Source organism: Lotus japonicus, chromosome 4, assembly GCF_012489685.1.
Source record: "Lotus japonicus ecotype B-129 chromosome 4, LjGifu_v1.2".
Lineage (NCBI taxonomy): Eukaryota > Viridiplantae > Streptophyta > Magnoliopsida > Fabales > Fabaceae > Lotus > Lotus japonicus.
This window is the reverse complement of record NC_080044.1, coordinates 47,399,653-47,424,328: the sequence shown is the minus strand read 5'-3', so window position 1 is coordinate 47,424,328 and position 24,676 is coordinate 47,399,653. Positions and strand designations below refer to the sequence as shown.

The 24,676-nt window shown below is 36.8% G+C and overlaps 2 protein-coding genes across 5 annotated transcripts; both read left to right on the top strand.

Annotated features, from left to right (window-relative positions):
• The first annotated feature begins 1,136 nt into the window (after positions 1–1,136).
• On the top strand, positions 1,137–17,748 carry LOC130710503 (uncharacterized). Of its 3 annotated transcripts, XM_057559795.1 has the most exons (14): positions 1,145–1,714; positions 1,816–1,873; positions 1,964–2,003; positions 2,577–2,630; positions 2,760–2,872; positions 2,966–3,031; positions 3,121–3,263; positions 3,578–3,638; positions 3,715–3,776; positions 4,620–4,724; positions 5,233–5,308; positions 16,567–16,679; positions 17,095–17,154; positions 17,333–17,748. In XM_057559795.1, exons 1-14 carry the CDS (start codon positions 1,449–1,451, stop codon positions 17,436–17,438), a joined length of 1,323 nt encoding a protein of 440 aa, XP_057415778.1. In that variant the 5' UTR covers positions 1,145–1,448; the 3' UTR covers positions 17,439–17,748. The 3 variants fall into 3 exon arrangements, with proteins under 3 accessions (XP_057415779.1, XP_057415780.1, XP_057415778.1); XM_057559796.1 differs by lacking the exons at positions 17,095–17,154; positions 17,333–17,748 and adding an exon at positions 13,318–13,461 and having other exon boundaries at positions 1,137–1,714; XM_057559797.1 differs by lacking the exon at positions 16,567–16,679 and having other exon boundaries at positions 1,140–1,714.
• Positions 17,450–23,360, top strand: LOC130710504 (probable polygalacturonase). 2 transcript variants are annotated; one of them, XM_057559798.1, is made up of 5 exons: positions 17,450–17,588; positions 20,698–21,027; positions 21,949–22,123; positions 22,221–22,291; positions 22,432–23,360. In XM_057559798.1, the coding sequence occupies exons 3-5, from the start codon at positions 22,032–22,034 to the stop codon at positions 23,130–23,132; spliced, it is 864 nt and encodes a 287-aa protein (XP_057415781.1). In that variant the 5' UTR covers positions 17,450–17,588; positions 20,698–21,027; positions 21,949–22,031; the 3' UTR covers positions 23,133–23,360. The 2 variants fall into 2 exon arrangements, with proteins under 2 accessions (XP_057415781.1, XP_057415783.1); XM_057559800.1 differs by having other exon boundaries at positions 20,698–21,842.
• The last annotated feature ends 1,316 nt before the right edge of the window (positions 23,361–24,676 follow it).

Below are 24,676 nucleotides of genomic sequence, written 5' to 3'. Positions count from 1 at the left end.
TAAGGATTAACGACTATACCTCGAAGCCTTGAAGTAGCAACTGATTGATCGACGATCAAGCAAACGATGAAGAAAATCTTCTCTTCTCCCTCCCTTGTAGAACTCGCGGCCTTGATGAAGAAAATGGAGGAAAATTTGAGTTTTTCTTCCTTTCTTTGCTATATATAAAGGTTGGAAATTCGCGGGAAAATGAAAGTTTCGCGAATCTGATTTTTCCGGCGTCATTCTCCGTGAATTAATAGATATGTTTTGGCAAAAGAATTCCAAAACTATAAAGAGGTCTCCTTGTATTTTTGGCAACTAATGCATAGTCGGTATAAAACTATTTTACCTGATAAGTTGCTTTTTGCATCGAATGTCGGAATAGAAAACTTCCTTCGGAAGAAAGATTGAAATCATCAAGAGAAATGGGTGTACGCGTGTAGAATATTCATTTGAAGCTCTGAATAGATAAAGTCTTCATTGTCGAGAAATTCTAGGGTTTTGAAATACCAGGGATTCGGTTTCGGCAAACTTCCGATGATTGGAATCGGACGTTCGTAGATCCTATAGTTTCGCCTCGAAACGATTGTGATATATGGAAAAAGAGAAGTTCTAACATTTCTCTGAAGATTTTTGGAATTAACTTCCGTCGTGCCTAAAAGTGAAAATTAGCTATATACTAGGGTTTCTGACCTAGGTTTAAGCGTAAAACGATCGTGCTATAACTTTTATCGACTTCAATACGAACCTCAGACTTTTCCTGAACTTTCTCTTTCATACATTTATTTCATTTACTAAACTCTTGTTCAGGTTTCCCTTTGCCATGCTTCAAACCTACCGGTGAATAAGAATTTATTCACTTGGTATAAACTGAAAAACTTGGGCCTTACAAGGAACGACTAAACACTAGTGATATTTAGTTGAAGCGGCTTCGACAGAGGTGTACAAAAACTTAAAATTGTCGATTGCCAATAACTTGACGGGTTTAATTTTTTTTTTATATCAGTTATCGTATGTCGATCGCCAATAACTTTTTGCATGTCTTCCTCAATATTGGTCCTTTTTCTAGACGGTGGTGAGTAATACGTTAAACCCTTCTTTAGTCCAAGTTTGAGGGCTCCAAACTCATAAGGTACACCACCCTCAAAGTGTTTAGTTTAATCGACTTGCAGCCTTATCCATTCTTTAGCCTGAGTTTGGAGGTTTCAACTCGGGACCCTCCAATTCCTAAGCTAGTAACTCGATGGATGTTTGATTTTTGAAAGTGATTAGCACACTTTCCAATACACATTTTTCTAAAGCACCAAATTTATCCTATTAACAAACACACACTAAACCAATCTCCAAATTCGGTTGGTACAAAAACTAATCAGTAAATACTAGGCAACTTTTGTTGAGATCAGAAGCAGAACACCCGCGTTCCGAAGCAGAGGACCTTCCCTCCCTCCCTCTTGGGTTTGTTGAGAATGGGTACTCGAACGAATTTCTACAAAAACCCATCAATCTCCTACAACAAACACTTCAGCCTCTCCTCTGTTCTTCAGAATCTCCAAGCTTACAACATCGCCACCGGCAATGCTCCTTCCGACGAACAACCACCGCACCCTGCTCCCACCGCCTCCCTCAAACGTCGCCGCCGGGATCCCCAGCCACCACAATCCCGAGCCAATGACCACGACGATCGCGATGAACCTTCCTCTATGTCACACCACGATTACGTCAAAAAGACAAGGCAAATTCATCTTCTCTATTCTCTTCCGTTTCTGAATCACGTTCCATTACTTCCTCTTTGCTTTTTCAATTCATGATTCACAATTGCTTGTTGTTGATCAGGAGAGAAGTTGCTTCGTCTCAGAATTGCCACCTCTTTGAATTGACCGAAGATGTCTTGGTAATTTTCAGTTGCTGATTCATATTATCCTCTTTGAAGATTGCTACCCTTTCTGTCATTCCTTTTCACATTTTTCTTTTTGTGTGCTAGGGTAACCCTAATTCTGCTGTCCCCTTGGTTGATTATGCAAGTAAGCTTTGTGATAACTTTTCTATAACTTGTATCACTTGTTTTAGTTTATTTTGTAATGTAAATTATACCTCTCCAACAATTAGGTCATGTGCTATTTGCGGTTGCGGTTGTACAAATCAAATTTTAGATAAATTTGACATTCATAAGCATATAACCTAATGGCTGACATTGTTCCTTAAAAGGTTATGAGCTTGATCTAAATCATGTGAATTTTCAAGTCAAGACTTGGTTTGATAAAATTCAACAGTATAGAGAAGTAAGTTAATGAACGGAGTTAACAAGGTTTTTATATATGTATAAGAAGCTTGGAACTGATATTATTGATTCTTTTAGTATTGTGATTGTTGTCGACTAGTTTTTATTTCACCTTCTTTTTGCCCCTTCGATACTTTTTGGGTATTTACTTATAGTTTCTGGAGACATGCCTGCTATTTTTCTTGGAATAATGAGTAGTTTCATGAACTGATTCACCAATGCTTCCTTTTTAAAGAAAATTTTAATGACGATTTGCCACTAGCTGGAAGTCTGTCTATGCTTCTAACAATTTTCAATTATACTTATGGATACTTAGGTGATGAAGGTACTCCTTCAGAATGTGAAGAAACACATACTCTTCCAAATCCTGGTTCGTTTCCTAATCTGCAAATTTAGACTTCTGCTTCTGCACCTTTTGAGAAGAAAAAACTCTCATTTCCATGTTACAATATATTAAGCAAATGTTAGTTATCTTTTTGAATTTGGATGTGTTGTTTAGGTGATGAAAAAGAGTTTGATGGAGTCAAAGGCAGAAATGAGCAACGTTTTCCTGTCTCGGGAGAACCTGTTTGTCTTATGTGTGGAAGATATGGGGAATATATATGCAATGAGGTAAGTTACATGATAGAAATATTCACTTCAACTTTTACTTTACAAGTTTTGCTTTGTGCAATCACTGTGTATTTTATTTATTTGCTTTCATAGACAGATGATGACGTCTGTAGCATGGAGTGCAAAAGTGAACTTTTGGAAATTCTTAAACTGAACGAGGTACATTTGTGTAAAATTATTTTGTCTAAAGTTCTAGCCATTCTAAGTTCCTAACACCTAAATATTATCCTCATTTGCAAATTTTTTAGGGGTCCTCCCAGGACCAAGTTAAAAATTTCTCCTCATCTGGCATTAGCGATGCCTTACCACTGCCTGTGTTTAGTGATGGTACCTGGGATCATAATCGGCATCGCTGGTCAAACAAGAGATCTAGTCTTTCTACTTATGAATGGTATATTTCTTTGTCAAACACCTGTGCTTCTAGATTTTAAATTGGCGTATATAGTTATGACACTGGCATGGCAGAGAAATACAGAAAACAAGTTAATACATTATTTTCTGTATATTAAGTATTAACTGTTACAGAAAAATACAATATGGATGTATATATTCCGATCTGACAATTTGGTTATATGCTTGAGGAATATAACCTTATCCATAATATTGGCAAATTCATGCACATATTCCAGAGCATACACTTTCATAAATATATAAACTTCACCTTTTCTGCTTTGGTCCATGTTTATGGGCTTTATTTTATTGTAGTTGGAAATGTCAAAGACCTGGTCACATGGCTGAAGATTGTCTAGTAAATAGTTGCAGTCAGGTTTGTCATCAATGTTATTTATGCATAAAAGTTCACCTTTTTTTTATAGTGATTTATTTTATTTTATATAATCTAGATCACAATGGGAAGTAAGAAATCTAGTTCCATTCCAAAGGATCTTCTTGGACTGTATAGAAGGTATGGGAGTTTCTCTTACTTCTTGTCTTCTCTTGGAAATTATGTTCCTTTTACTTGTTCTATTTTGATTTCATCATTCTATAGCTTGATATCAAGACAAATACTAAAGCTGTCTTTATTTCTCCACCACTATTTACCTGGTCTTTTTTCATCCAGTCTTTCTTTTTTTCTATTTCACTACTGAAGTACATATGTTATCTTGTTGGGTTGAAAAGAATGTGAATGATAACTACAAGTTCTTGTGTAAAAGTCCACATGATGTGCTTAGTGTTGAATTTGATTACAGCTTCATAAAACAGGTTTTAGTTTTTAAAATCTGAAAAAGAGAAAACATGTTTGGTTGAAACTATTTTAAAAATCTGTTCTTGAAAGCAGTTCTTATTTTTAGTTTTAAAAACTAAAATCCCGAAACATCTCAGATATTTTCTGTTTTTGTTTTAGTTTTTAAGTCATTGGGTTTTTAATCTTGTTAAACATCTTGTTCAAACAATTTTTTCTTTCTTTTGAAAAATACATTTTAGTAATTATTTCTAAACATAGTCTAAATTTTTCTGAATGCTTCTTTGGTTGAGCATTAGAGGGGTTGTTGGTTGAATCACCTGGATGTATGCTGCTTGAATATTCTATGGTAACTATTGAATTGTGGAAATTAACTCTAGTTATTTAGACTACTGTTTTTTATATTCTTTTATGCTTTGAAATTCATTTGTTATATTCTCTGAAGAGAATGTGTTGTTGAATGGGTTGTACTTCTCAATTGGGTCTGCACTTATCTGCTCCACTCTGGATATTGCCATGGAAACAAAATAAACTTAGCAGATTTTGGTTGACTTTTTTGTGCAGATGCCACCAGATTGGCAAAGACTTGTTGGCTGCCAACTGTAATGAATGCCGCAGCTCATTAAATTTGGCTACGTGCCTTGATTGTAGTATTGTCCTTTGTGATGGGTAAGCTTAATGTGTACTCTTACTCTGGCTATGTATCGTGCCTCAGAACTATTACTAGTGACAATAATATTCAAGCATATGTGACCATGTTCATAAGAATGCTGGTAGTTGATGCTATGCAACCACAAATAATAGATCTTTTTATGCTCATTTTGAAACCATATTGCTCTTATGAGTGGGGTATAATAAGCAATTTTTTCTGTCATATATAGTTGGAGTATTGGTGGCTTGGTGCTAAATTGTACGCTCTTTTCCAATTAAATAAATTTGTGCTGAAATGTTCATCATTGCTACTCATATATATTGTAACTTCAGAATTTAAGGTAAAGCAAGGGTAAAGCAAGAAAACAGTGAATAGAATCATCACGCTTGTGAAAAAGGGTTTTAACAGAGATAGGGAGACTGCAAAAAATACTTTAATTTCCTCCATGATCCTTCTGACCACCGACTGGTGATATTTTTACTGTGTTTCTGCATGTTAGTGAATACTTAGATTCCTATTTTCCAGGGAAGGTCACTTGGATGAGCATATAAGAACGCACCCTTCACACCAAAAATACTATTCACACAAGCTAAAACGTCTGGTGAGTTTTCTCCTTTTACTTGACCATTTTTTGGTTGAATATAGGCTAAAGTCTCACTTAATCATAATTATATATATATATATATATATATATATAAATGCATTTTAACATGAGTATCGAAAATCTTTGAAGTTGAATGTAATATCGATCTTGTTGATGACATATTTTATGTACCAATATAACTCAATGGAATTTAATGGAAGACCTGACCCCGCCCCCTTTCAGAATCTTATTTCGAGCTTCCAGTTATCTGCCAAAACTCTCCCTATGTGCAATATATATAGCTGGTCCACTGGCCAGAGAAAAAAGAAGGGTTGTGTTAAGAATAAAACCTTATGGAGTCTTCATGGGATGAATCTACGGTGGTTGTTGTTTTCTGCTTCTTCCTTATCTTTCATGCAAGTCTTTGCAGACACAGTCTGGTCCACAAATTTATAGTTGATATCTCTCTCCCTCTATTGATGTGTGTGTTACTGGTTTCAGCTACATATTTAAAAGAACCAAATTAATTAATTGTTCAGATTGCAACACACACACACACCGAGGTTGAGGGAGATGGAGAGTATCTATGTGTCCCCCATAAACCATATTACTTGAGGTTTATCATGTATTCATGTGACCCAAGAGATACCATCAACCACTATTCATATACATGTGACCCAATGATAGATCCAGAACCAGAAATAGAAATCACAGAAGAAAAGATAACAGAATTCGAATTCAATAGCAGAGAATTTTCCAGAAGTTCAGTGTTGATTACAGAGAAGAAAGCAAGAACAACAAGAACTGAAATTGATACTGGAAACTCAACTGAACCCTGTTCAGTTGTGAACCAGAAATCCCTAACTGAATTGCCTTCAATTCAGTTACTCCAACTACCCAAAACAACAAGAGTAACTAACTATGAGCGTGAAGCTCTTATTTATAGACTAGTCCAGCTCAGCTCCTAATCAGTTAGAGACTTGTTTTGCTGGCGCCTAGTGTAGACTTGAGTACCAAGAGGCTTTGGCATCCTCTTCACTCTATCAATACTCCCTCCCAAAAGAGCCACCTTGTCCTCAAGGGGAAAATGAGGGAAAACTTGCAAAAGTTGAGAAGCCAGCTCCCAAGAACTGTCACAATCTGGTTGCTGATCCCACTGGATTAAGACTTCCAATTGGCCTCCAGAATCTTCCCTCCATTGGAGGACTTCAGCAGGCTGCACTTGTAGTTCCAGCTCCTCAGAGAGTGCAGGAGGCAAAGGTTGAGGGGACTGCATAGGCTTAAGGGACTTTTTCAGTAAGGACACATGGAAAACAGGGTGAATCTTGGCATAATCTGGCAGTTCCAAACTATAAGCTACTGAACCAATCCTTTCCAGAACCTTATAAGGTCCATAGAACTTAGGTGACAACTTGGCTACAGGCCTGCGAGCCAAAGACCTCAACTTATAGGGTTGGAGCTTGAGGAAAACCCAATCACCTAGTGCAAATTCAACCTGCCTTCTATGTTTGTTGGCCTGAGATTTCATCAACTCTTGAGCCTTGGAAAGATTCTCCTTCAATTCTTGTAAAATCACATCCCTGGCCACCAAAAGCTGATTGACTGCCTCCACCTTAGAAGTAAAAGTGGACCCTTTGATCAAAGTAGGAGGATCCCTACCATACAAAGCCTTAAATGGTGTCATGCCTGCATAAATGTTGTATGTGGTGTTGAACCAGAATTCAGCCCAAGACAACCAATCCACCCAAAGTTTAGGCTTAGGTCCCACAAAACATCTGAGGTAGGTCTCCAAACTCCTATTGGTGACCTCAGTTTGGCCATCAGACTGAGGATGATATGCTGTACTGTATTTCAACTGAGTCCCAGCTAACCTGAACATCTCCTGCCAGAACTGACTCAGAAATAATGGATCCCTATCTGAAACTATGGAAGCTGGAAAACCATGAAGTTTTACCACCTCTTTGACAAACACAGCTGCTACATCTTTGGCAGAAAAAAAATGTCCAATAGCAAAAAAGTGGGCATACTTTGTAAGTCTATCCACCACAACAAAGATGGTGTCCTTGCCCTTGGATTTAGGCAGGCCAGAAATAAAATCCATAGAAGTATCCTGCCAAACATGAGTGGGAATAGGTAGGGGCTGCAGCAAACCACCAGGGGCCAAAGTAGAATATTTGTATCGCTGGCAAACATCACAAGCCTCCACATATTGTTTGACATTCTCATTCCTTCCCAATAGAAAAAACTAGAAACCCTCTTAAAAGTCCTGAAAAACCCTGAATGTCCTCCTGAAACACTGTCATGACATTCAGCCAAGATTAAGGGTAGCCTATTCGAAGACTTTGACAGGACTAATCTGCCCTTATACAACAATCTGCCAGCTTGAAACTGAAATCCAGGGTGAGAGTCAGGGTCTCCAGCTAAGTCTTGAATTATCTTTCTCCATTTTGGCTTTTGTTGCACCTCTTGGAACCAATCTTCTCCATCAGCCATCTCAATCACAGAAATTGCTGAATACATGGCTTTGCGAGAGAAAGCATCTGCTACTGGATTCTCCTTGCCCGGCTTGAATTGAATTTCAAAGTCTAAGCCAATGAGTTTCACTGCCCACTTAAACTGCTCTTCACTGAAAAGCCTCTGGTCAGTGAGAAATTTTAGACTTCTTTGATTTGTTTTGATGATGAAGTGCCTTCCCATCAAATAATGTTTCCATTTTTGGACAGCTTGGACCAAAGCCATAAGCTCCTGTTAGGATCAAGGGTAGACCTATTGTCTCGCAAGTCTATGTTAGGAGACAAAATAAGGATTAGTTAGTCCATGTTTAGGACTGACTTAGAATAAATACTTTCTTAAAGGACTAGTTTGTAATATAGCAAACTAGGATATAAATAGCTTCACTGTTAGTGAGAAGTTAGTTTTTGGAAACAGTTGAGTCTTGAACTGAATTGAGGAATTCAGTTAGCTAGAGAGAGAAAGTGGTTTCTCTTCCAAACTGTATCCAAGCTTGTTCTTCAAGAAATCCAAATCTTCTCTGATCTCAATTGCATTTTCCTTCTCTGTTCTTGATTTTTCCCCAATTACTGTTAACCTAGATCTACCAGTTCTAACACTGGTATCAGAGCACCGATTCTGGGGCCCTGATTTCGTTTCCGCTGAAGAAATTCTACTGAGAAATCGCGTTCTGTGGAGGAATTGACTATGGTGATGACTCGCGCTTCTGCTATGGGTGATGGCGAAGGCAACTCAGAGAGTGAGGAGCTTCGGGTTCGCGTGGAGGTGAACGAAGCTAGGACCAAGCAGGTTGAAGACGCAATTGCAGAGACTGCAGTTCGAGCTAGGAGGATTGAGGATACACTTCACGCAGTGCTCACTAGGTTGGGAATCACAACCCTAGATGAGGTAGGGACGCGTGATGTGCGATCTGAAACTGTCTTGGAGTCCAATTTGGATCGTGACAGAACAGGGAGCAAATGGAGGAAGCTGGAAATTCCAGTGTTTGGCGGTGATGATGCGTTTGGCTGGGTACAAAAATTGGAGAGTTACTGAAGAAGAAAAGATGCAAGCAACTTTGCTTGCTCTGGAAGGGAAAGCACTGAGTTGGTTTCAGTGGTGGGAAAGGTGCAATCCTAGGCCTTCGTGGGAAGCTTTCAAAGTGGCTGTAGTGAGGAGGTTTCAACCTGCCATGATGCAAAATCCTTTTGAGTTACTACTGTCTTTGAAACAAACTGATACTGTAGAAGTCTTTGTGGAGGAATTTGAGAAATATGTAGGAGCTCTAAGAGAGATAGATGATAGATCAAGATTTTGCCAAGGGAATCTTCTTGAATGGCTTGAAGGAGGAGATTCGTGTAGAGGTAAAACTTTATGAATTGACTACTTTAACTTCAGTAATTCAAAAAGCTTTAATGATAGAACAGAAGAATCTGGTTTTACAAAAAGCTACTCACAATCCTAGCAATAGAGGGAGTGGATATTATAGGAATAATCCTTTTAATAAGGTTGTGACTGTGGAATCAAAGTCATTGGGAGATAAGAAAACAGAAACTGGTTCTGGTAGTAGTGCTAATACTGCTAATGTAGCTCCTGCTTTGAGAAGTGGAGATTATAGGCAATTGTCTAGTGCAGAAATGAAAGAAAAAAGGGAAAAAAGGCTATGTTTCAGGTGTGATGAGCCTTTCAGTAGGGAACATAGATGCAAGAATAAGCATCTAAGAATGGTGATTATGGAGGAAGAAGAAGAAGAAGAATTGGCAGTTCCTGGAGAAGAAGACAAAAGTATGAAATCCTTGCTATTATCACTTCATTCCATAGCTGGTTTTACTTCTGCAAAGTCTTGGAAGGTGAGGGGATTCATCAATGGCCAGGAAGTAGTAATCCTCATAGATTGTAGAGCTTCCCACAATTTTGTTTCACATGAATTAGTGGCCTCCCTGCAACTGCACATTACCCCTACAACAAGTTATACTGTGGAAGTGGGGGATGGATACAAGGTAAGATGTCAAGGCAAGTGTGAGGGGTTGATGGTGGACATTCAAGGGATTCAGTTCCAGCAGGAATATTACTTGTTTGGGTTACAAGGCATTGATTTGGTGCTAGGCCTTGAATGGTTGGCCAGCTTAGGAGAAGTAAAAGCTGACTTTGGAAAGCTGAAATTGTCTATTAAACAGGGAGATGAACGGAAGTTAATTACTGGAGATCCTGCTCTCACTAAAAGTCAAATTAGTGTTAGGTCCTTCATGAATTTACTGAAGGCAGAAGGAGAGGGTTGGCTACTGCAGTTGACAGCTGAGCCAAGTCCAGCTAGGAAGGAAGAGGAAATTTGTCCAGAATTGAGTGCAGCTTTGGGAGAATTTGATGAAGTATTCCAGGACATTCAGGGATTACCACCTTCAAGGAAGCATGATCATGCCATACATTTGAAGGTAGGAGCTGATATTCCTAATCTGAGACCTTACAAAATTCCACATTTCCAGAAATCTGAGGTGGAAAAGATGGTTCAGGAGATGTTACATTCAGGAATTATTAGGCCTAGCATAAGCCCTTTTGCTAGTCCTATCATTTTGGTTAAAAAGAAAGATGGAGGATGGAGATTTTGTGTGGATTATAGAGCTTTGAATAAGGTGACTATCCCCAACAAATTTCCTATACCTGTTATTGAAGAACTTTTGGATGAAATAGGGGGAGCTACTATTTTCTCTAAACTGGACCTTAAATCTGGTTATCACCAAATCAAAATGAGGGATGAGGATGTGGCTAAGACAGCTTTTAGAACTCATGAGGGCCATTATGAGTTCTTGGTCATGCCTTTTGGGCTCACCAATGCTCCTTCCACTTTCCAAGCCTTGATGAATGACATTCTCAAGCCATTTTTGAGGCGGTTTGTGCTAGTCTTCTTTGATGACATTTTGGTCTATAGTAAGAACCAAGAAGCTCATATATCTCATCTCAAGCAAGTGTTGGCTACACTTCAGCTCCATTCTCTTAAGGCAAACAAAAAGAAATGTACTTTTGGCCAGACCAGTCTAGAGTATTTAGGGAACATTATTTCAGGACAGGGGGTAGCGGCTGATGAGAAGAAAGTAGAGGCAATGCAACTCTGGCCAATTCCTACAGAAATCAAGGGATTGAGGGGTTTCCTAGGGTTGACAGGCTACTACAGGAGATTTGTCAAAGATTATGGAAAAATAGCTAAACCCTTAACAGATTTGACCAAAAAAGATGCATTTGTATGGTCAGCAGAAGCTACAGCTTCTTTTCAAGCTCTCAAGCAGGCTATGGTTCAATTACCATTATTGGCAGTCCCAAATTTTGATAAAACCTTTGTAGTTGAAACTGATGCATCCAGTAAGGGGAATGGGGCAGTCCTCATGCAAGATGGAAAGCCTTTGGCTTATTGGAGTAAGGGCCTTTCTCCTAGATCCCAACTTAAATCTGTGTATGAGAGGGAATTGATGGCCCTAGTTCAAGCTGTCCAGAGATGGAAGCACTACCTTTTGGGCAGACATTTCATCATAAAGACTGATCAAAGAAGACTCAAGTTTTTACAAGACCAGAGATTATATAATGAAGAGCAATTTAAGTGGGCAGTTAAGCTCATAGGGCTGGATTTTGAGATCCAATATAAGCCAGGAGCTGACAATAAAGTGGCTGATGCTTTATCTAGAAGGGACATGTATTCTTCTATTTCTATGGTCCAAACAGATGAGGCTGAGGAATGGGCTCAAGAAGCTGATAGAGATCCCACTTTACAGAAGATTAAGCAGGATCTATTGCTCAATTCCTCTTCACATCCTGGTTATGAGCTGAAACAAGGCATCTTGAGCTATAAGGGCAGGTTAGTCCTTTCTCCTCAGTCCAATAAGATCCCAGTCATCATAGCTGAATGTCATGCCACAGTATCTGGGGGACATTCTGGTATCTTTAGGACTTATAAAAGGATTGCTAGTTTCTTATTTTGGCCTGGCATGAGAAGTGATATTCAGAAGTTTGTGGCTGCTTGTGAAATTTGTCAAAGAAGCAAGTACCAAGCTTTGTCCCCAGCTGGTTTGTTACAACCTCTTCCCATTCCTTCCCAAGTATGGCAGGACATTTCTATGGATTTTGTGGGAGGGTTACCCAGAGTTAAAGGGAAAGACACAGTGCTAGTAGTGGTGGACAGGTTGACTAAGTATGCTCATTTCCTTTCTTTGGGGCACCCCTATTCTGCCAAAGATGTGGCTATGCTTTTCATCCATGAAGTGGTTAAACTGCATGGTTTTCCAGCTACCATAATTTCTGACAGAGATCCTCTTTTCTTAAGTAATTTATGGAGAGAATTATTCAGACTATCTGGCACTCTCCTGAAGATGAGCACCTCTTACCATCCTCAAACTGATGGTCAAACAGAGGTGTTGAATAGATGTCTTGAAACCTATTTGAGGTGTTATGTTGGACCCACACCTAGGAAGTGGTTGGAGGGTTTGCATTGGGCAGAATATTGGTACAATACCAATTTTCAAGTTTCTGCTGGCATGACACCCTTTAAGGCTCTATATGGTAGAGATCCACCTATTTTGGTGAAGGGTTGTGTGGAACTAACCAAGCTGGATGATTTATCTCAGTTGCTACAGCAAAGAGATGTGTTGTTATCCCAATTGCAGCAGAATTTGCTTAAAGCTCAGGCTTCCATGCGGACTCAAGCTGATAAGCATAGGAGGGATGTTCAGTATGTGGTTGGTGATTGGGTATATCTCAAACTTCATCCCTATAAGATGAAGTCTATGGCTACTAGGACCTATCCTAAGCTTTCTGCCCGGTTTTATGGTCCTTTCCAGATTGTGGCTAAAGTAGGTCAGGTTGCTTATAAGTTGGACCTGCCTCCTACGGCTCGCATACATCCTGTTTTTCATGTTTCTGTCCTCAGAAAGGTTGTTGCTCAGGGCCACACTCCTCAACCTCTTCCTGATACTTTGACTGAGGATTTTTGCTTGGAGGCGGAACCCGCTGACTTGCTGGATTGGAGGCAAAATGCTCAGGGTCAATTGGAAGTGTTGCTGTCTTGGAAGAACTTACCAGCTCATGAGAATTCGTGGGAATTAGCCACTGCCATTATGTCTCACTTTCCTGATTTTCCCCTTGAGGACAAGGTGGTTCTTTTAGGGGGGTATTGTTAGGATCAAGGGTAGACCTATTGTCTCGCAAGTCTATGTTAGGAGACAAAATAAGGATTAGTTAGTCCATGTTTAGGACTGACTTAGAATAAATACTTTCTTAAAGGACTAGTTTGTAATATAGCAAACTAGGATATAAATAGCTTTACTGTTAGTGAGAAGTTAGTTTTTGGAAACAGTTGAGTCTTGAACTGAATTGAGGAATTCAGTTAGCTAGAGAGAGAAAGTGGTTTCTCTTCCAAACTGTATCCAAGCTTGTTCTTCAAGAAATCCAAATCTTCTCTGATCTCAATTGCATTTTCCTTCTCTGTTCTTGATTTTTCCCCAATTACTGTTAACCTAGATCTACCAGTTCTAACAGCTCCCTTTCATAAACAGATTTCAGCTGAGCTCTTGGTGAAAGTCCCTTGCTCCAAAAAGTCAAAGGCCTACCTTCCTGCATTAGGACAGCTCCTACCCCTTTACTTGAAGCATCAGTTTCGAGGACAAATGTCTTAGTGAAATCAGGGACTGCCAACATGGGTAAGTTCACCATAGCAGCCTTCAATGTCTCAAAAGCAGTAGTAGAATCTAAAGTCCAAACAAAACTATCCTTTTTCAACAATTCTGTCAAAGGCTTAGCTATTTTGCCATAGCCTTGCACAAATCTTCTGTAGTAGCCTGTCAATCCTAGAAATCCTCTTAAACTCTTCAAATCTTTTGGAACTGGCCAAGAACTCATGGCTGCAACCTTGGATTGATCTGCTGCCACCCCAGATCCAGAGATGATATGGCCTAAATATTCGAGTTGAGGCTGAGCAAAGCTGCATTTCTTTTTGTTAGCCCTCAAAGAATTAGCTCTTAAAGCCTCTAAAACCCTCCTCAAGTGTGACACATGGGAGGAAATATCCCTGCTGTACACTAATATATCATCAAAAAAAAACCAGTGCAAATTTCCTCAGAAATGACCTCAATACTTCATTCATAAGCGCCTGAAATGTGGAAGGTGCATTGGTGAGGCCAAAAGGCATCACCACAAACTCATAGTGGCCCTCATGGGTCCTAAAAGCTGTCTTCTCAATGTCTGAATCATGCATTCTTATCTGGTGATAACCAGATTTCAAGTCTAATTTTGTAAAAATGGTTGCTCCCCCTATCTCATCAAGAAGCTCTTCTATTATAGGAATAGGAAACTTATTAGGGATGGTGATTTTGTTTAAGGCTCGGTAGTCAACACAGAATCTCCAACCCCCATCCTTCTTCTTGACAAGTATAATAGGGCTAGAGTAAGGACTGATGCTGTGCCTTATGACCCCAGATTCCAACATCTCACTTACCAACCTTTCAATTTCGGTTTTTTGATAGTGAGGGTATTTATAAGGTCTCAGATTGGGAATTGTAGCCCCCTCTTGCAAGTGAATAGCATGATCATGCCTCCTTGTAGGGGGAAGGCCCTTAGGATCTGAAAACACATCTTCATATTCTGCCAGTAATTCCTCAACAGCAGTAGGAGTTTCCTGCTGAGCACTCACTTCCTCCTTAAGAGGTTCACAGTGTATCATCAGCCCCTCCCCTTCTTCCTTAAGAACTTGCATCAGGGCTCCAAAAGACAATGCTGTCTTAGTCAAAGCTGGATTCCCAGTGATCTTGATCAGTTTATCTCCCTGTTGCACAGTCAATTCTAGTTTTCCAAAGTCTGCCTTGACTTCACCCAAACTTGACAACCAGTCCAATCCCAAGACTATATGAATTCCAGTCAAAGTGAAAAGATAAAAATCTTGTTTCACTTCTAATTGCTGCATTTGAAGTTGCAACTGAGCACATTTTCCTCTACAGTGCACCTTATGCCCATCCCCAACTTCAACCAAATAAGAAGGAGTATCCTGCACTTGTAGCTGCAACCTGTCCACTAGTTCAGTTGCAATAAAATTGTGGGAAGCCCCACAATCAATTAGGATTACCACAGAATTCCCTTGTAACCCTCCTTCCACTTTCCATGATTTTGTTGTTGTAAATCCAGACATGGAGCATAAAGACAAATGTAGAGTTTTCAAAGAATGCACACAATCCTGAAATTCCTCTAACTCTTCCTCTTCTTCCTCTTCTAAAATTAGCATTCTGAATTGTCTATTTTTGCACCTATGCTCTCTATTGAAGGGCTCATCACATCTAAAGCAAAGCCCTTTTTCTCTCCTGTCCCTTACTTCAGCACTAGTTAAGTGTTTGAATTCCCCACTTCTGTTTCTAACACTCTCCAAACTTTGATTTTGCCCAGAGCTGCTAGCTGCACTACTATTAACAGCTAATTCACTCTTTTTTTCAGTTCCAGACTTAGATTCTACAGTTATGGTTTTAGTGAATGGAGTGCTTCTGGAATATCCAGAAGATCTAGGATAGCTATAACCACTCTTCTTATGAATTAACAAATTCTTGTGTTCTATCAACAAAGCTTTTTGAATAATTTCTGACAAAGAATTTAACTCATACAGTTTTACCTCTGCCTGCAATTCTTCTTTGAGGCCATTCAAGAAGATTCCCCTCACGAACTCTTGATCTATTGTCTTCAAAGCTCCCACAAATTTCTCAAACTCCTCAACAAACTCTTCCACAGTTCCAGTTTGCTTGAGTGCAAGTAATTGCTCAAATGGATTCTGTACCATGGATGGTTGAAATCTATGCACCACAGCTAGCTTGAAAGCTTCCCAAGCAAGATTGGGATTGCACCTCTCCCACCACTGGAACCAACTCAACGCTTTCCCCTCCAACGCCATGACAGTAGCTTGCATCTTTTCATCTTCAGTCACCTCCTTCAACAGAAAATACCTTTCCAATCAGTGTGTCCAGCCAAATGCGTCGTCGCCGGCGAAAATCGGAATCTCGAGCTTCCTTCATTTCTCCTTGCGTATGGACTCCTCAGATCGATCCCCACTGCTACCAATTCCTTCGCGGTTGTGCTCCCTTTCACGCTCGCGATCACGGTTGTGGCTGAATCTCACCACGAGTTCCACGATTTGCTCCTCGTGCTTTTTCGCCAGAGCTTCTGCAAGTTCCAGTCGAATTCGCATTTCCTCACGCTCGTTTTCCCAACCTTCAACGTTTCTCGCCATGCTTCGTGTCTTCATGCACTACCCCTGGAAATCGCGGAATTCAGGGCACCAGATCGGTGCTCTGATACCAATTGATAGATCCAGAACCAGAAACAGAAATCACAGAAGAAAAGATAACAGAATTCGAATTCAATAGCAGAGAATTTTCCAGAAGTTCAGTGTTGATTACAGAGAAGAAAGCAAGAACAACAAGAACTGAAATTGATACTGGAAACTCAACTGAACCCTGTTCAGTTGTGAACCAGAAATCCCTAACTGAATTGCCTTCAATTCAGTTACTCCAACTACCCAAAACAACAAGAGTAACTAACTATGAGCGTGAAGCTCTTATTTATAGACTAGTCCAGCTCAGCTCCTAATCAGTTAGAGACTTGCTTTGCTGGCGCCTAGTGTAGACTTGAGTAACAAGAGGCTTTGGCATCTTCTTCACTCTATCACCCAAGGGTCATGCATGCATATACATTCCACGTGACAGATCTCTGAATGACAACCTTGTTTAATCCTACAGCTTATCAGCTTATGTCAATCTGTGTTGATATAGGTTAAATGCTGCAAGCCGACATGCAAGGTGACTGACATCAAGGATCTCTTGATTTGCCACCATTGCTTTGATAAAGCCTTTGATAAGTTCTACGACATGTATACTGCAACATGGTAGGTATCTTCAATTCTTCATATAATTGACCTCATTCTTAATTGACTCTTGAACCATATTATATAAAATGTGTTTATGCATTGAATCACAATGCCCAGTAATGCATGTGAAGTTTTGGGATAGTGTGTTTTTCCCCTTTTCCCTCTTCCTTTAAGTACATAGTGGACGGCATTTTATAATTTACTTTTACAATAAAACGATCAACTCAGGACTAACTTAGGGGTTGGTTGGACATCAGAAATATCAGGTGCTCAATTTTTAACTGTTTTATATAATGTCTTACATATATGTATAGTATTCAAGATATTTAAGTCTTTTTTGTGTTTTTTGTTTTATTTAATGTCAACTTCTGTCCTCCTTTCTTCTTTTCTTATTATTAGCTTAATATGGATGTTATTTGCTTGTCATATGAAGGAAAGGAGCTGGGCTTTCAATTATATGGGGTTCTATATGCTGTGAAGACCACTTCACCTGGTTAGTATCGTGTCACTTCAGTTCTAAATATGAGGTGTTTGGGTTTGTATATATGTTAATGGTCTTGGAATTTTGGATGTCTGTCTGGGCGCGAGATGCTTGAATTTGAGTTGAACATCTCATTTTTCACTTTTCTGCACTGTTCCCCTCAACTAACATTTATTGTGCCATGGGTCAGGCACAGGATGAATTGTTTAAGTGCAGATGTTGACGGAAGTGCATATATTGTAAACCGCAATGGCCGTAAAGGCAAACATACGCAACTTAGTGACTTCATTTTTTGATGGCTGAAGCACTTTGTCCTAAGTTTTGAAGAACTTCTTAAAATTGTTCTTGAAATGTGATCAGTGGATAATGGGGTGAATATTCTTCTCGATTCCTCATTCTTCTTGGAGACTTGACTGATAAAGATTTTAAATAAGGCGCTGTTAAAGGTATGGGCTTCTTCCCTACAAAAGTCAGAAGTATAGATCTTATTCAGGATAGGATGACGAAGATTGTTCCATACCTCACAATCAAATTATAATGCTTCTGTATATCTACTCTTAAATTATTTATAAAGTATGGGAAACATACTAAAGTAAAATTAAAACATACACTCTATTAGTTCCAACTTGAAAGTATAGACTATATTTGTTAATTTATTCCAACTCTAGTATTTAGATCAAAACTTCGTATTTTTTTTATATATTTACTTCTAAACTTATGAAAAAAGAATGAAACATTAAATTTTATTTTTTGTCATTTTTACTTGGAAATATATTAATGTAAATGTTCTTTCCCGTGGAATCCCTATTTTCAATGCCTACTCTTAAGATTATTTAAAAAGTATGGAAAAAGTATAAAAATTAAATTAAAACATATTTTCTAAAAGTTTCAATTATTTTCATGCAAATTTTAATTGAAAATTGGAATCGAATTCCTATTATTATAGTGATCACTATTATTTTAATTGAAAATTGGCAGCAAGGTGTCAAAAGTTTCCATCTTTTAGGGTTTCTTTTATATTGTATTTAGATTTAGGTTAAAATGAATTATTATTATTTACAAATGACATAGCTCAAAAAAAATCAACCGTAATCCTAATCAAGAAAAAGATAAACAGTTGTCATCTCTTCAATTTTCTTCTTCAATGGTCTTTTACAGAATTTCAAACAGTTCATTAGTTTAGACCAACACCGTCAACCACCTTTGCCGCTGGCGACCTCAATTCCATCACACCAGCCACCGTCTAACCCAAACCCCTTTCCCCACTATATCCTCGGCGACGGCCTCCATCAACACTAGAGCTACCACACTGTAACACACCGCACCGATGCCAGCCGCACACCGCCTCTTTATATGATACTTTCTCAAGTGAACCTCACTAATTAATATAAATATATATATATTATTAAATATATTTAAATTGACATTGATATAAAATTCAAGTCAATTTTACTAGATAGATATATAGATAATTTATTTGATTGTTTCTCAAGTCAATTCCATAAAGTAATATATATATATATAATATTATAATATATATTTAAAAATCTAAATTAAATAATATGCATTGTCATTAGAGTCAATAGAAAATAATGCATAATATTATTAAAAAAGTAAAACTTTTCTATCATTAAATAATATGCTATTTTCAATACTATTTTTAATTAGAATTATTAATTAATTAAATATAATTATTTTGAATTTTTACTTCAAATTATGAATAATATTTAATATTTGACTGGTTTTAATATTTAATACTTTATTTATTTATATGTATGAGAATTTTTAATTAATATTAATATAATTAATAACATACAAAGATCATTAATAATATATCTCTTTTGCTGTAAAAATAATAATGAATGAAAAATATCATTAGTGAAAAGTTCAAATGAAGTTTAAAATTTTGAGTTTTACATTTGAATTTAATTAATTATTAACGTTTTAATTTATTGTTTAAAATTTTGAGTTTTACATTTGAATTTAATTAATTATTAACGTTTTAATTTATTTTAATATTTAATATTTTTGAACTCAAATAAAATATTTAATATTTTAATTAAATGTTTGAGATTTTTATAATTAATAATATAATTTAAAATTATTTCAAAAAAAATAATATAATTAAAATAGAAATTTTCAAAAAGAGAATTGTTATAAATTACTAGTGTCATCCAAATAATTACTCACTTCATCTATAATTAATCCATTTATTATATAAGACCATTTAGAGACATATTAGATATCTTCTTATCTAAGACTCTCATTGAATTTCAGAAATATTTGTTGTTTTTTTTCATATATACATATGCCTTGCATTTATTAAATTTTTGTTATTTTAATATTTTAATTAACCATAATAATTAATTCTCTTCTACGCTACCAAATACATTAGTTAAGGTCGAATAAGAAGTATTGTATAAAAATGTTCTAAAACGAATATATTAATAAACATCATTACATGTGATCAAGATAAAAAAAAAACCTAAGTTCAACAAAAAAAAAAAGAAAAAAAAAAAACCTCACTACATTTTTTTTAGATAAGCATGCATAATTATCTGGAAAATGACTTATAATTAATTAATGCTAGTTAGAGTTTATAATAGCAGATAATCATGGTTCATACTTAATATCTTCCGAGTGATATGATATCGTTTGTCTCGATCATTTACCAAAGAAATTAATTTCTTTAAAAGTTACTTTCTTGAAATCTTAAATATGCATGTACCAAAGAAATTGAGTTTAATAATCACTTACATTTAAAATTTTAAAGGAAATGGCCCTAAAAACTTCTCCGAAATGGCAAGGCATCATGACTGATCCATTTCAATGCATGTACCATTTGCCTATAACCGCCACTATACAGGGTCATACTGTTCTTTCCCAACACGTAATTATAAACTTTATGTAACCGTTACTAATTATTTTTAATATTCTAATTAATAGCTCTTTTTTTTAGAGGACTAATTAATACTAGCTCTTAATAAGTTCGTGGAATTCTCCGATAATTGCTCCTCAAAGTAACGCCTAAAATCCCTTCCATACTTATCTAACACTATAAATATGACCTTTGTCTATTCATTCTAAGCCACCAAACAGAACTGAAACCAGTCTCAAACTTACAATCAAACTATGAAGTCGTGTCCAAAGCTTAGAAACTCCTATGTAATTCTTTTTTTCTTTTTTACATTGAGCTTTTCAGACATCTAAACATGCTTTTCTTTTTGTTTCTTCTGAATGTGATTCGATTTTGAGTATATCGAATGCACTTTTTTCTTCTCTTTTCCAGTATTTAAAAAAAAAATTGTTTCTTGGTTATTTTTAAAGATCTATTTTGTGTCTTTTGCTTCAGTGTTTTTTTATATGCAATAATGTGGATGTTGATGTTCCAGGCATAAACATGAAATAAAATCAAATCAAATTTGTTTTACCTTGTCACGGGGTTTTAAAAACTGTAACAATTTGATAGATGAAAAATTATGCATCAATCATTTTAATCCTACCCTAAATAATAATTGAAATTGTCGATTGAAAATAATTTTTTGTTTTGTGCAGGTTGTAGGTGTTATTTTTGCAGTGGTGTTATTGGGATCACTAGGAGTGAAGGTAGAATGCAGAGTAGTCAGAAGATTACAGGATCTTGAGTACCCTGCTATCAATTGCAGAAAACATAGTGCAGTCTTGACTGATTTTGGTGGTGTTGGTGATGGCAAAACATCCAACACCAAGGCCTTTCAATCTGCAATCAGCAATCTAAGCCACTATGCAAATGATGGCGGGGCTATGCTGGTGGTGCCACCAGGGAAATGGCTCACAGGAAGCTTTAATCTCACTAGCCATTTCACACTTTTTCTCCAAAAAGATGCTGTCATTCTTGGATCCCAGGTATCTAGTCACCTTTGCCCCTTTTCCTGTGGTTGAATTGTTAGATTATTTTGGACATTGATTCTTTGCATTCGATGTGACCCTAATCGGAGCCATCAATATCTAATGGCTCAGATGTTTCATTAAGATCAGATGACTAATTTAAACTTAATCTTGATCAAACGACTGAGATTTCTTTTTTGCGTGAATTTATGAGTTTCATGACGGTTAGAGAATTCCAATCCAATTATTTAAAAAGACTGTTCTTCATGTTGTCAATAATGTGTTGTTTATATGAGACGTGAATGAATTAAAAAAAAAAAGATAAAACCCCATGTAGTTCTTGTGGCCAATCACGTATTGTGTTATATAAGATGTGAAAAAAGGAGTAATGAGATATACACACCTCACTTTCTCTTCCATCTCATTTCCACCTATTTTTCTTCCTATCTCTCTCTGCATTTCCTGTCACATCACATATCATATCACTAATTTCTCTATCATTCATTCACTAATTGAATATATAGTTGACTAATTGAATATGATTTCTTTTATGTTTGGTACATGTCCTTTGCACTCTATTTTACTATGAAAGTAGCATTTATCAAAAGGTATGTAGCATTCGTTAACACAGTACAATTGATGGAAATTTGTTTGCCTAATCACATTTATCTCTAACCTATCTTTGATTTCTTGGCTCCTTAGTTAAGCAGCATTTGACATCAATTGTTTGTTTTTTTTTTAATTTTGACTTTTCTCCTAAATAAACACCATTGACCATTGGCCAACATTAACAAGTTGAATCAGAGTGGCCCTCACTGATGTTGTTATTACTGGTAAAACTATAAGGCCCATATACTATCACCACTATTATAATTTGTTAATATCATGCCCCTTTTGAAAATCATTTTTAATGTCACTTGTTTTGAATTTGTTCATTAGGTCACAATGGTACGATTGATGGGCAAGGATCTTACTGGTGGGACAAGTTCCACAAAAAAGAATTAAAACTCACCAGGCCTTACATGATTGAGATTATGTACTCTAATCAAATTCAAATCTCAAATCTCACTTTGGTCAATTCCCCATCTTGGTTTGTCCATCCAATTTACAGCAGGTTTGACAATGATTTTCATTTCAATTTATGTTCAATCTTCATGGACTATATGTTCTGTTATGTTATTCACATGTTCTTGTCACACCTTTCTCTGCAGTGACATTATAATTCAAGGGCTGACCATTCTTGCACCAGTTGACTCTCCCAACACAGATGGCATAGATCCTGGTAATTTTTATATCATTTTCATAATTCTATTATATATAGTTTATTTCCACTGGATTTCGATTTGGTCCTTAAAAGATGAAAATCACGATTAATATAATCAAATTTCAATCATTTTCTAACTATTTCCCTCCATTTTACAGATTCTTGTTCCAACACTAGGATTGAAGATTGCTATATTGTATCTGGTGATGATTGCATTGCAGTGAAAAGTGGTTGGGATGAGTATGGAATCAAATTTGGGATGCCAAGCCAACACATAGTAATCAGAAGACTTACATGCATATCCCCTGATAGTGCTATGATTGCTTTAGGAAGTGAAATGTCTGGTGGAATCCAAGACATTAGAGCAGAAGACCTCACTGCTATCCACACTGAATCAGCAGTTAGAATCAAAACTGCAGTTGGTAGAGGAGCATATGTGAAGAACATTTTTGTCAAAGGAATGAACTTGTTCACCATGAAATATGTTTTTTGGATGACAGGTTCTTATGGAGAACACCCTGACAGTGGCTTTGATCCAAAAGCACTTCCTACCATCACAGGAATCAATTATAGAGATGTGATTGCAAAGAATGTCACATATTCTGCAAAGCTTGAAGGAATTGCTAATGATCCTTTCACTGGAATTTGTATTTCTAATGTGAATATTGAGAAAGTGGGAAAGAAATTGGCATGGAATTGCACTAATGTTCACGGTGTTACAAGCAATGTGTCTCCTGAGCCATGTGTATTGCTGCAAGAGAAGCCTGGGAAATTTGACTGTCCTTTTCCGGAAGACAAACTTCCCATTGAAAGTGTTCAGTTGAAGACTTGTTCCTTTAAAAGTTTGTCACTCTTCTGAGTTCTCAGAGAATGAATGTATTTTCAATTTTGATTGTAATACAATAATGATGCTATTGTTATCTATGAAAGTTCTGAAAAAATGAAATCGAAGTTAGAGAGTAAACATGTGTTTTCCTTAGTACCAAAAAGTCGTTGGGGGTTGATTACCTATAATCGCTTATTTGAGCTTGTGTTATAGCATAAACACTTATGCATGTGTTTGGCAAAGTTTATGTAAATAGCTTAAGGCCTATTTATAATTTGTTTTGAACTGATTTTCATAAGCTATTTTGATTAACTTATATGAATAACAACATATGCTTATGTATAACTTATGTTCTGCTTATCACTTAATTAAATTGTTTACTCAAACGCAACCTAAATCAGTACCAGGTATTAATGCCACATCTAGAAGAGCTTATTTGAGCTTATCTTACAGCTTATCTTATAGTATAAGCACTTATGAAAGTGTTAAGAAGAGCTTATATAAAGAGCTGCAAAGATTTACCCATAAGCTATTTTAAGTTTATTTTCATAAGCTTCTAAGATTTGCTTATAAATAAGCGCTTATACATAGCTATAACTTATTATGAGCTTATTTTCATATGTTTGTCAGATTAGATTATGAATAAACCATTATGGCAATGATAGCGTAATGAAGATGTTAACCCAAATAAATGAGTAACACATGAACTACTTGAAAAAATTGAAAATTTCAGTCACATTGGTGTGCCAATGGACAATAATGTCATTTTCCTGCTATTTTCGTTTAATGTTGCTTGTCTTCTATTCTTCTCTCACTGAACATCACCTGATCCTGCTGACTTTGTGGACAGAAGTTTTGTTCACAAAGCGCCATGGCAATTTTGTGATCCTTCAGTAAAAGAAGAGGGAACTAAAAACAGTTCTGAAGTAAAAAATAATCTAAAAACAAAAGAACTACTTAATTAGTTATCCTTACATCGATAACAAGAAAGTTCTTCTCAAGCATGCCAATCACATCTACCATTTTAATTCTAGGATTCACATCAGGATCTACACATCTTAGAGCAACCAAGATAAATCGTTTAAGCTCCTTTGAAGAAGGCATCTCTGGTAATTTTGGATCCACCACACAAGAAATCTATCCTCTGGAAATCATTGATTTAAACCAATCTACTAAAGAACCCTGCAATTTGGACTCATGTTAAGTTCATTTTCACAAAGATTAGTAATCAGGAATGAAAACCATTAACTAATGAATTCAATTTTGATAATGATACTTGGGGTTGACTATGATGTACAGGAACCATTCCTGATATAATACTCATCATGGAGTATGTGCAAAATAAAAGTTGGTTTAAAATTTGTAATTACTAGAATATGGCGGTTGAATTAGACTTATTGGCGGAAACTCGAGAGGAAGCGCGGATTCGAGAAGCTGCCATGAAACAAAGAGCGGCTAAAAAGTACGATAGCTAGGTTCGCCCGAGAAAGATGCAAGAGGAAGATTTGGTCTTGAAAAGGCGATCAGGAGCACTAGGAAACAAGTTGAGTCCGAACTGGGACGAGTCATACTGAATT

Bases quoted from the DNA above. Each gene is read 5' to 3' on its own strand.
- LOC130710503 (XM_057559795.1), top strand. From the start codon at position 1,449: ATGGGTACTCGAACGAATTTCTACAAAAACCCATCAATCTCCTACAAC. The intron at 1,874-1,963 runs GTAATTTTCAGT...TTTGTGTGCTAG, and splicing joins AATTGACCGAAGATGTCTTG to GGTAACCCTAATTCTGCTGT. The intron at 3,777-4,619 runs GTATGGGAGTTT...TTTTTTGTGCAG, and splicing joins CTTCTTGGACTGTATAGAAG to ATGCCACCAGATTGGCAAAG.
- LOC130710504 (XM_057559798.1), top strand. From the start codon at position 22,032: ATGATTGAGATTATGTACTCTAATCAAATTCAAATCTCAAATCTCACT. The intron at 22,124-22,220 runs GTTTGACAATGA...CTTTCTCTGCAG, and splicing joins GTCCATCCAATTTACAGCAG to TGACATTATAATTCAAGGGC. The intron at 22,292-22,431 runs GTAATTTTTATA...TCCATTTTACAG, and splicing joins CACAGATGGCATAGATCCTG to ATTCTTGTTCCAACACTAGG.